This window comes from Thamnophis elegans, chromosome Z, assembly GCF_009769535.1.
Source record: "Thamnophis elegans isolate rThaEle1 chromosome Z, rThaEle1.pri, whole genome shotgun sequence".
Lineage (NCBI taxonomy): Eukaryota > Metazoa > Chordata > Lepidosauria > Squamata > Colubridae > Thamnophis > Thamnophis elegans.
Window position 1 is genome coordinate 137061292 of NC_045558.1, and position 12141 is coordinate 137073432.

Genomic DNA, 12141 nt, shown 5'->3' on the forward strand with positions numbered 1-12141 from the left:
TAGAGAGTTGCAAATAAGAGTAACAATTGGTAAGGACAGAGTTTATATTTGTCTTTTACTTCAAACTGTGATTTGCCAGAGTGCCAGAGTGCGCGGAGTCTGAGCACAATGTTAGTTTGATTTTGGCCAACTGAATAAAGGACATGGATGGATCTGTATTATTGTTATACCTAAGGAGTAATAGCAAAACTCTCAAATGATGTATTGAGCCTGGCGAATGTTTGTTAATGCAGATTTCTGATTAAAGTGAAATCAGACTCATCCATATTTCTGAAGACTTTCTGCTGCCCAGATGTTTCTTCTCCTCCTCCTCCTTCTTCTTCTTGTGATCTCAAAAGTCAGAGTAAATAGTCTAGCATGTCAATTGGGGGAACCAATACCTACTCGGTATGAGTGGTACCAGGAAGGAGACATCGTTCTTGGCGAGATGGTTTCTATGATACATTACCATTTCAATGAAGTTTCATTTCATACACATCCTGCTCAAGAGCTCTTTGAATTTCCAGAGTATGGATTTTTCTTTTCTTGCTCCTCTGTACAAGTTAAGAAAGTTTAATGCATGCAGGGAAAGAGGGAAAGGTGGATTTTTTTTCTTTGCATCATGAAAACTCTTTCTCTCTGTGGGTATTTTACACCTATGGAATTCAAGACAGCTTTTAATCAATGTAAATTCTTTCTGCTGGTGTGTGTGTGTATGTGAGTGTGCAAAATTAGACCAGGCAACCCAATTTATGGTAGCATCAGGATGCTAGCAAGAAATGTCATGGGTTGTTGTGTAATGGCAAACCAACAAGAAACATGTCACTCATGATTTCATTATACAACCTTCCTGTAAGTTGAGAATAAAAGAATAAAGAGATTTTTTTTAAAATAGCAGGATATTTTTTGTTTGTGGGAAGTGGTAATATGTTGACGCATTTTGCAACCATGTCTGTCATAGAAACTATTTCATTCTGGCAGAGTTCTCAGTTGAGATGGAATATCCCTAGCTTAAAGAGAATGAGTGAGAGGGAGAAAGAGACAGAGAGAGACAGAGACAGAGAGAGAGAGAAAGAGAGAGAGAGAGAGAGAGAGAGAAAGAGAAAGAGAGAGAGAGAGAGAGAAGGAGACAGAGAGGGGAAGAGTGGGAGAGAGAGAGAGATTATTGATATATTTAATTCAGTTATAGCAATTACAATTGCTCAGATGTAAACTATTCTTTAAGGTTAACTTCTGAACGAATGAAATCATTTTATTTACAGGGTACTAACAAAATTCTACCAATATATAATAGTAGGAGATTTTTCTTTGTGGGAGGTGGCAATATGTTGATTCATATTCATCCATGTCAGTCACAGGAAATATTTCATTCTGGCAGAGTTCTCAATTGAGATGGAATAGTCCTATCTGAGAGAGAGAGAGAGAGAGAGAGAGAGAGAGACAGACAGACAGACAGAGGCAGACAGACATAGGGAGAGAGAGACAGAGAGAGCAACAGAGACAGAGAGATTATTGAAATATTAAATTCAGTTATAGCAATTACAATTGTTCAGAGGTAAAATCTTCTTTAAAGTTAAGTTCTGAAAGAGTGAAATCATTTTATTTTCAGGATACTAACAAAATTCTACCAATGCATACTAGAAAGAAATATCATGGGGCTCTTATATAACATCAAGCCTACAAGCAAACTGCAATTTATACTCTCCTTATGAGATGTTATTGCAAATGATAGGAAATATATAAAAAAATATTTTAGTTTTTTTTTTAAAAAAAGGAGGACATTTAGTTAGTGGAAACTGGCAGTATGTTGACTCATTCTGCAATCATATCAATCACAGAATAATTTTCAGTGTGGCAGAGTTCTCAATTGATAAGGAATTGCCCTAGCTTAACCATGGAGAGAGGGAGAGGTTATTGATATATTTAATTCAGTTATAGCAATTGCTATTGTTCTGACATAAAATCTTCTTTAAAGTTAACTTCTGAAAGAGTGAAATCATTTTATATACAGGGTACTAACAAAATTCTACCAACATGTCCTTTCCTTGGCCTTTGCTGTGAAGGAGATCAATGAGAATCCACAAATCCTGCCTAATGTCACTCTTGGTTTCCATATCCATGATAACTATTATCATCCAATGATGACCTATCGGACAATCCTAGACCTCCTCTTCAAATCCCAGCAATTCGTCCCCAACTACAAATGTGACACCGTGAAAAACCTCATGGCCATTATTGGAGGACTCAGCTCTGAAACTTCATCCTACATGGCAGACATTGTTGGTTTATACAAGATACCACAGGTAGGCAGGCACCTGAAGAATAGACAACAGATTTATTCTATTCCTCCCTTCTAGAAAATAATGATTAATGATCATCTCTTAGCTGAATAACCTTAGAAAAGATAGTTTTCATGAATTGAAAAACTGAAGTAAATATGCTACTGGTAATATATGTCTACAGAATGTGTTCTTTGCTTCAGCTCGCTTATGGATCATTTACCCCTCTGGATAGTGATAATGGAGAGATGTGTTCCTTCTACTCCATTGTCCCCAATGAATCTTCTCAGTACATTGGGATTATCCAACTGCTTCAACATTTTGGGTGGACCTGGATTGGGATCTTGACTACTGATAATTGGAATGGAGAACATTTCCTGCAGATCATGGAGTCCCTCTTTTCCCAACATGGCATCTGCTCTGCTTCCATTCAAAGAATCCCATATTTAACCCACTGGGATAAATTTCAGGACATGATTGAGAAAGCAGCAAACATTTACAACAGCATAGCTGATGAGAAGATCAAGACCTTTATTATCTCGGGAGACTCTTTGACCATTGCATGGGTGACTACCATCATCTTTACAATGTTCCCTGGACTTGACCACAGTTCCTTGGGAAAGGTGTGGATCATGACTGCCCAGATTGATTATTTACTAACAAGTATACAAAAAAAATGGGATCGACGATTCTTTGATGGTGCCATTTTTTTCACAATTCACTCAAAGCAAATTTCAGGGTACAACGAATTCCTGAAGTCGATAAAACCTCCTTGGATTCAAGAAGATGGTATTTTCCCACTTTTCTGGGAACAAGTGTTTGATTGTTCTTTGCCATCTTCTCGTTCAACTCTGGTGGACAATGACATTTGTACCGGAGAGGAAAAGCTGGAGGACATTCCTGGGTCTCTTTTTGAGATGCAGTTGACTGGACACAGCTATAGTATCTATAATGCTGTCTATGTATTGGCTCAAGCTTTACATCCTCTCTTCTTACTTCAATCTAATCACAGGCATTTGAGGAGGCCTAAATTATTACACTATGAAGATGCACAACCATGGAAGGTAATTTGCTTGAAAAAAATACTGTAACAGTACTGTAAATGAGGGAAGCAGTGGCTCAGTGGCTATAACACTGAGCTTGTTGATCAGAATGGTGATTTGTGTGATACAAATACTGAAAGGGGGAAAAGCAGCCATTAAAATTAAGTACATTGCTTTGATAAAGTTAATGCTTATATAGTATAACACATAGTATAATATAGTATATAATAATATATAATAGCAGTGTTCCAATATTTAAGGGGCTGCCACAAGGAGGAAGGGGTCAAGCTATTTTCCAAAGCACTCGAAGGCCAGACAAGGAATAATGGATGGAAACTGAACAAGGAGAGATTCAATCTAGAAATAAGGAGGAACTTTCTGACAGTGATAAGCAATCAACCAATGGAACAGCTCACCTTCACAAGTTGTGGGAGCCTCATCACTGGAGGTTTTCAAGAAGAGATTGGACTGCCATTTGTCAGGAATGGTGTAGAGTCTCCTGCTTGGGCAGGGGACAGGGGGGTTGGACTAGATGACCTGCAAGATCCTTTCCAACTCTATTAACAAATCTCATATAATGTTTATATAGTACCTTACTTTATATAGTGCTGTACAGAATACCATGCTTTATATGATACTTATAAAGAAGTATAAAGAATGTATACAGTACCACACCATGCAAAAGTGACATACTTTTATATATTTTCAAATTTACTGCCTGAACATTACTGCTGAAATGAAATAAAATGCAGCTTCTCAATGCAGGTTCCCAAATTCTTATAGCTTTTTAGGCATTTCACCTATTGTTGAAGGAACTAGAAGAATTTTATTTAGTGCAGTCAGTTATCCTTATGTTCCTTCCACGCCCAAAGCTGCCTTATATCTGTAAGAATTAAACTAAATGAAAAATGAGTAGGAAGCCAGGAGCAAGTGGTTCTGATGAATTTTTATTCAGCGGATGAATATTTAGGCAAGAAAAACCAAATGCACAGGTACAGTATATGTGGTACTTCACTCAATAGTGGTAACTGTGAGAGGGATCTTGGAGTCCTAGTGGACAACCATTTAGATAGGAGCCAGTCGTGTGCAGCAGCTGCCAAAAAAGTCAACACAGTTCTAGGATGCATAAACAGAGGGATAGATCACATGAAGTGTTAATACCACTTTATAAGGCCTTGGTAAGGCCACACTTGGAATACGGCATTCAGTTTTGGTCGCCATGATGTAGAAAAATTGTGGAGACTCTAGAAAGAGTTCAGAGAAGAGCAACAAATATGATTAGGGGACTGGAGACTAAAACATATGGAGAACGGTTGCTGGAACTGGAAATGAAATGAAAAAAAGGACTAGGGGAGACATGATAGCAGTCTTCCAATATCTCAGGGGTTGCCACAAAGAAGAGGGAGTCAAGCTATTCTCCAAAACACTTGAGGGCAAGACAAGAAGCAATGGGTGAAAACTAATCAAGGAGAGAAGCAACTTAAACTAAGGAGAAATTTCCTGGCAGTTAGAACAATTCATCAATGGGACAACTTGCCTCCAATAGTTGTGAATGCTCCAACACTGGACGTTTTTAAGAAGATGTTGGACAACCATTTGTCTGAAGTGGTGTAGGGTTTCCTGCCTAAGCCGGGGGTTGGACTAGAAGACCTCCAAGGTTCCTTCCAACTCTGTTATTCTGTATTCTGTAACCTTACTTAGAAACTGAGGACACCAGGAGCGCAGCTGCTTTCTGGAAGCTATTTCTTCAGTTCTTTATACCTTGTTTTCTTGGCTACATTGCGCTGGGAACAACAAGAAGTGGAAGTCTACAATTCACTTTATCTATCATTTGACCATTATTCAGACAGTAATGTCTGTACTCCCAAATATAGAGGGTAGCAAACAGTTTCTCAAGAAGAAGCTGGAGAAATAGACTTCCTATGTTTTGAGAATTTCTCCCTCAAAAGCATGCTACCATTATGACAAAATAAGGGATAACCTTCTTTTCTTTATTGATTGATTATGACTCAGACAGATGTGTCCGATCCTTTGAACTATCCCCCAAATGCAGAGGGAAGCAAACAGGTTCTCATGAGGTTGGAGAAATAGACTTTCCCTGTTTTCAGAGTTTCTCCCACAGATGTAGAGTACAGCTAAGACAAAATTACTGATTTCTATTCTTTGTTTTCTATTGTTTTTTTCATTCCTGATAATATAGCTCCACCAGTTTCTTAAAGGCAAGACATTCAACAATTCTCTTGGTGACATCTTGACATTTTATGACCAAAAGAACAGAAAAGGTGGCTTTGATATCGTCAACATAGTCACCTTTCCCAATTCCACTTTCCAGAGATATAAGATTGGAAAAGTGGATCCTGACGCTCTCCCAGGACAAGAATTAGTCATTAATGAGGACACGATTGTTTGGCACAGATCATTTAACCAGGTATGAGTTTTTATGACCTAGTCTTATATGACAGATTAGCAGAGTTGGAAGGGAGACTCCTTATTTCCAGGTGGAATCTCTCCTTGATAAGTTTTCATCCATTATTCCTTGCATGGCCTTTGGGCGCTTTGGAAAATAGCTTGACCCCTTCCTCTCTGTGGTAGCCCCTCAAATATTGGAAGACTGCTATCATGTCTTCCCTGGTTCTTCTCTTCACTAGGCTAGTCATGCCCAGTTCCTGTAACCATTTGTCATATGTTTTAGTCTCCAGTCCCCTCATCATCCTGGTTGCTCTTCTCTGCACTTTTTCTAGAGTCTCAATATCTTTTCACTTGGAAATTTACTGCTCTCCTTCCAGGGAAACCATGAGGAAGAGCCAAATTTTAAAAAATTACATTTTTCACTTGAAATGTGGAAAACTAACATTGTGCACATGATTAGAATTCACTCAAATAGCAGATTGAAAATGTGACAGAAAATGAATGCATTGAAATGACTATATTTCTTTGGTTGAATGAAACTTTGATGTGATTTAAAGCAAATTTGGTAGAGTAGAGTGGAGTGGAGTGGAATGGAATGGAATGGAATGGAACGAACAGAACAGAACAGAACAGAACGGAATAGAATAGAATAGAATAGAATAGAATAGAATAGAATTCTTTATTGGCCAAGTGTGATTGGACACCCAAGGAATTTGTCTTTGGTGCATATGCTCTTACATAAAAAGACAAGATACATACTTCAAGAATGATACAGCACTTAATGATAGTCATAGGGTACAAATAAGTAATCAGGAAACAATCAATTTCAATATAAATCATAAGGATACAAGCAACAAAGTTACAGTCCTGCAGGATTGATTGGCTCAATCCATCTGATCAAATAGATGAATTGGATTAATGGAATATCACATATTCAATTCCTGATAGGAATCTGATTGAAAAAGGGGAAATCCAGGTCAAGTGCACTCACAAATTCAAATTGCTGATTTAATTTAATTTTGAGTTGTAATACTTTCTCAAATCCAATTGATTTCTTAACCCTTTCTTATATATTATGAATAGGACTTTTCTTTTTTATTGTAACAATGCTGCACATTTAATTTACAGTTTAACAACTTAACTTTATTCAAAACAATACATCCTTATTTTCTAACATTATTAAATTAATAACTAGGTGCTTCCCATCTCTCTGTGCAATGGATATTGTCAGCCTGGTTATCAGAAAAGGAAGCATGAAGGGAAAAAATTCTGCTGTTATGATTGCATTCAATGCCCAGAGAGGAAAATCTCAAATAAGATTGGTATGTTAATGACTTCTCAGTTTTGTTGTTATAGAGTACACAAGTACACAATATGGATATTTGTGTGAACATATTCTGCAGCATGCTTTCAGCTATTTAGTGTTGAGTTAGGGTTAGGGTTATTGGGTTATTGGAAATTGGAAATGAGTTTTAAAAGAAACAAATAAAATAAAACAAAAAATCTCTTATGCTTATGCACAATCTCTTGTGTGTCCAATTACACTTGGCCTATTCTGTTCTGTTTTGTTTTGTTCTGTTCTATTCTGTTCTGTTCTGTTCTATTCTGTTCTATTCTGTATTGTTCCATTCCATTCTATCCATCCAATAGTGATGCTCCTGGTTCCCATATTTATAATTTATTGAGATAAATATAAAAGAACTTTAAAAGAAACAAAGGAAAAAAAATAAAAATTAAATTATTAAATAAAATGATTTCTTGTGACATCACAAATTATTCTTTCTATGTACTTTACATTTGAAATATATGTAACATATTAATCTACTTCCTTGATAACTGTTTTTTTTTATTTTCACTTGAAATTTGGTAAGAACATTCCATTTACTATAAAAATTATTAGTTAACTTATTCATGAATCCATGTTGAGAGAAGTTTTTCTTCTTCTTAATAGACACCCTTGCTTGCTTTCAATAGCCTGAAGATCTATAAGCAAGCTATGACAATGATGAGTGCATCATGAAAACAACTAGTTTCTTTTCCAATGAAGTAACTTTAGGAATCAGTTATGCCACTATTGCTACTCTGCATTTACTCATTACAATATTGTTGATTTTTTTTTCCAATTTCAGACATGGTAGCTTGCTTTGAATGTCCAGAAGATCAATATGCAAACCAAGAAAGAAATGGATGCCTCTTGAAAAGGATAAACTTTCTGTCTTATGAAGAACCTTTAGGGTATAGTTTAGCTTGTGTTTCTTCTGTGTTCTCCCTCATTACAACATGGGTGTTGGGAACTTTTATTAAGCACAAAGACAGCCCTATTGTGAAAGCCAACAACCGGGATCTCACCTACACTCTCCTCATCTCCCTTCTGTTCTGTTTCCTCTGCTCTTTGCTCTTTATTGGACAACCTGGGAGAGTCACCTGTATCCTAAGACAGTCTGCATTTGGTTTCATTTTCTCATTGTCCATCTCTTGTGTGTTGGCCAAAACCATCCTTGTTTCTCTTGCCTTCAAGGCTACCAAACCAGGATCTCGGATGAGGACATGGATGGGGAAAAGGCTGGCTGTTTCTATTGTCCTTTTCTGCTCAATATTCCAAGCAGGCATCTGTATTGTGTGGCTGTCAACCTCTCCTCCATTCCCAGAATTAGACGTGCATTCAGTCACTGAGGAAATGGTTCTACAATGCAATGAAGGATCCGTCTTTATGTTTTATTGTGTCCTGAGCTATATGGCCCTCCTTTCATTTGCCAGTTTCTTTGTGGCTTTCCAGGCTCGTAAACTGCCTGACAGCTTTAATGAAGCCAAGTTCATCACCTTCAGCATGTTGGCTTTCTGTAGTGTGTGGGTCTCCTTTGTCCCAACCTATCTGAGCACCAGGGGAAAAGCCATGGTGGCTGTGGAGATCTTCTCTATTTTGTGCTCTACTGCTTCCCTCCTAGGATGCATCTTTTCCCCCAAGTGTTACATTATTGTGTTGAGGCCTGATTTAAACAACAAGGAACAGTTGATAAGAAGACATGCTTAACTGATTTTTCTTTGTTTGATTATGTTTTTAAGTTGATAAGAGTAAGTTTCATACAAATTACAAATTAATATCTAATTTATTCATATTAAAGGATGTTTACCATTCCAAAATATTTGTAGTTCGGAAATCTAGGTTTATGGGAAATTATATCAAGTTGAACCTTTTCCCCAGTGATATTCTAGGATGTCTCAGAAATGTAGCTTGGGAGGACTAGTTATTTCAGAGACCCAAAGAAAAACTATTTTATAATCAATCTTTGACAATTTTCCAACTGTTTCTTTATGTTCTATGTGAAGATACAGTTACATTTTATGAATTACTCAGTGGAAATATAACTATAGTGATTAAATTTAAAATGTGAAGTTGGATCTCCATTCTCCATTCAAACATTTATCTTTTAAAAGTGAAAATGTAGAGGTGTTTATTATTTGGTCATAGAAGTAATGTAAGTTAATTAATCTATTCTTAACAATCAACCAATTATTTTTATTAAAAGAATATTCTGATTATTGGAAAGATGATCTAACATGTGTTTGGTTGAGTTTGGTTCTTGTTGATTACCAGCAGCAGTCTGGAAGTCTGTTGTCTTATTTCACCTCCTTCAATTCTTTTATGAAACCCAGAGAGACATCCATGAAAGATCACATAAACATGATCCAATCCACAATCTCAGCTTTCCCCTATTCCAAGCAGTGACCCATGGTTCATATGGATCATGCAGCTAATCAGCTTGAACAGTCCATAGATTTTATGATACCCTTCTTGCTGCATTAGTCAATAATGGGCAGATTCATTTCTTAGGTTTTGCCTCCTGCAGTTGATAGTGCTGCCAAAGAATCTGAAGGTAATCAGAGCATCGTTTTGTTGTGGTCTGCCAGTGGCCTCTGGAGCTGGCAGCGGAGTCGGACAGTGAGGAGGTTGGGGAGGAACATGGGGCAATCCTGGAGTCTGGGGAAGGCTTGGGCGAGGGCTCTGTATCAAAGGCAGAGAAGGGGCTAAGGCCATCTCAGAGTTATGTGCTGCCTTTGGAGCCTCCAGATTCTGACATCAGCAAGGAAGAGGAACACAGGGAGCCTGTTCCCAGTGCATGCATGCCCAAAGCTGCCAGAAGGCAAGAACAGTTAAGATCAAAGGGGCAACTCAGGAGTAAGGCTTGGAGATGATTGGCCCCTCCCATAAGACATAAAAGAGGAGAAAAGGCATGTGAGCCTTTGCAGGAAGCAACTTTGTTCATTCTGGGCAGTTTAAATTCTGAAGCTCTGTTTTGACTCTGTGCTCCGTGTGGCCTTGCAAAGCTAATTGGCAATTAGGTCTTTGGCAGTGTTTCAAGGGAGATAAAGGTTGGTGCTTATCAACTTCATCCCAAAAGATTTTGGTAGACTTCTGTTGGACTCTTTACAAACTATTTGCTACTTATTACAGGCTGTGAATGAACATAATTCATAGCCATTGAAATAAAAAGAAAGCTTTTGGGACTAAGCGTGTGCTTTTTACTGTCTCAGGAAGCCTAGATCAGAGCAGATATCATCATGAGAACAGAAACACCCAGTGTCCTCCCTCACACACACACATCCTCCAATTTTCAATCCCATTGCCACTGTTCCAACAGAAATAAAGAGCCAAGGTGGCGCAGTGGTTAAATGCAGCACTGCAGGCTACTGCTAGATCAGCAGGTCAGCGGTTCAAATCTCACCGGCTCAGGGTTGACTCAGCCTTCCATCCTTCCGAGGTGGGTAAAATGAGGACCCAGATTGTTGGGGGCAATAAGCTGACTCTCTGTAAACCGCTTAGAGAGGCCTGAAAGGCCTATGAAGCGGTATATAAGTCTACTGCTATTGCTATTGCTATTGCTATAAATACCGAATCAATACCCAACATACCACACCCATCTGTGATGACCCCCTCCCCCTGCTTGCAAACGGCAACTCCAGAATGGCATACAGAGGTCTGAGCTCAATGTTGTCATCTCGGAGGTTGACAGTATGTCACCACTGTCCCATATCAGGCTCTGAATGACCTGGGATTGGCCCATGGCTGCTATCATCATCATCATCATCATCATCATCATCATCATCATCATCATCATCATCTTTTAACAATCCCTTGTGAGGTGGAGTCTGGGCAACTGAATGGAGCTGAGTGTTTACTTGCCCTTCCTGTCCCCAAGGCAGAATTATATTCGGCAGATATATTTTCAATGTGCCCAGAGAGAGAAATATCTGCCTCTACCTAGGGTCAAACTCACAGCCTCTGATTGTGAGGTGAGAGCTCCATCTCTAGATCACCATGGCTGCTATGTTAGCCATAAAGTCCATGCCACGTTAGATCACTCTTCTAGGGGATGCAGATTAGAATCCCCCAAAACCATGAATCTGAGGAATTCCACTGTCAACCCAGTGAAGACAAGATGCCCAGATAGTACATGATGATGGACCCTTCATTGCATTGCAAAATCATGGTTTCTATATGGGAGTGAATGTCTAACTCAGGGAATGGAGAAGAGATTGCCAACCACAGGATGCCAAGATCTGACTGAAGAAGAGGGTCAGGGTTCCAGATAGCATCCAAAATTAAATCAGAGTCCAAGGCAAAGTATTGCTCAAAGTTCCAATTTATTAAGAGAGCCATGTTGGCACATCTGGGAAAACCCAAATCTGAAAGCTTCCCAGTTTTCCCCACCTAGTTGAATGCTCATGTTCTTGCTCCCACACCCACAAATCCATCACGTGGTCCAATTTCTTTTCACATCCAGAGAAATATTCTGCCTTTTCAATATTTCCTAGGATATTATATTTTTTTGGGAGAGGGCTGGGTAATAACTTTCTACAGTAGAATAGTAGAAAGTGTGGCAGGCCAAAGATCCAAAAGAAAAGATGGCTGCAGGCCTGACAAAGAGAACAAAAAAGGACAATGGCAAGAGTCAATCTTTCCCCCACCCATTTTCTCACTGAAGAACCTGGCTGAGTAGCATGAAAGCTACAATCACTGTAATACTTTTAACTAACATACATTTTGGGTGATAATTGTTGTAATGGAAATGACATATATACATCATGTTAAAATGACCTAAATTAAAGACACAATTTCTCTTACTGGCTAACATATAAGAAAATGACAATACATTGAGAAAAATGCACTATTTAATCATTATTTTTATTGATTGCTGCCTATTGTTTAGCCATAGTGAAGTTTCTGAGGGCCACAAAGCCATATTGAATAAGTTTAAAACATGAACAGTGACATTCATTGCATTGTAGAATCACTACTTCAGTAACTGAGGTTGGGCCCAGATTGTTGGAGTAATATGCTTACTGTATAAATGACTTAGAGAGGATTGTAAAGCACCATGAAGCCATATCTAAGAAGAGCTATTGCTATTGCTAATGTCATAGTAGAATCC

At 38.3% G+C, this 12141-nt stretch overlaps 1 protein-coding gene across 1 annotated transcript; it reads left to right on the top strand.

The window, feature by feature from the left end:
* Positions 1-427: 427 nt before the first annotated feature.
* LOC116521998 (vomeronasal type-2 receptor 26-like) lies at positions 428-8741 on the top strand. The gene is made up of 6 exons (XM_032236586.1): positions 428-507; positions 1991-2282; positions 2462-3322; positions 5502-5729; positions 6906-7032; positions 7840-8741. The coding sequence occupies exons 1-6, from the start codon at positions 428-430 to the stop codon at positions 8739-8741; spliced, it is 2490 nt and encodes an 829-aa protein (XP_032092477.1).
* Positions 8742-12141: the final 3400 nt, after the last annotated feature.

Excerpts from the sequence above, each read along its gene's own strand:
- LOC116521998 (XM_032236586.1), top strand. The coding sequence starts at position 428 with ATGGTTTCTATGATACATTACCATTTCAATGAAGTTTCATTTCATACA. Across the intron at positions 2,283-2,461 it reads GTTTATACAAGATACCACAG|CTCGCTTATGGATCATTTAC; the intron begins GTAGGCAGGCAC and ends TCTTTGCTTCAG. Across the intron at positions 7,033-7,839 it reads GAAAATCTCAAATAAGATTG|ACATGGTAGCTTGCTTTGAA; the intron begins GTATGTTAATGA and ends TTCCAATTTCAG.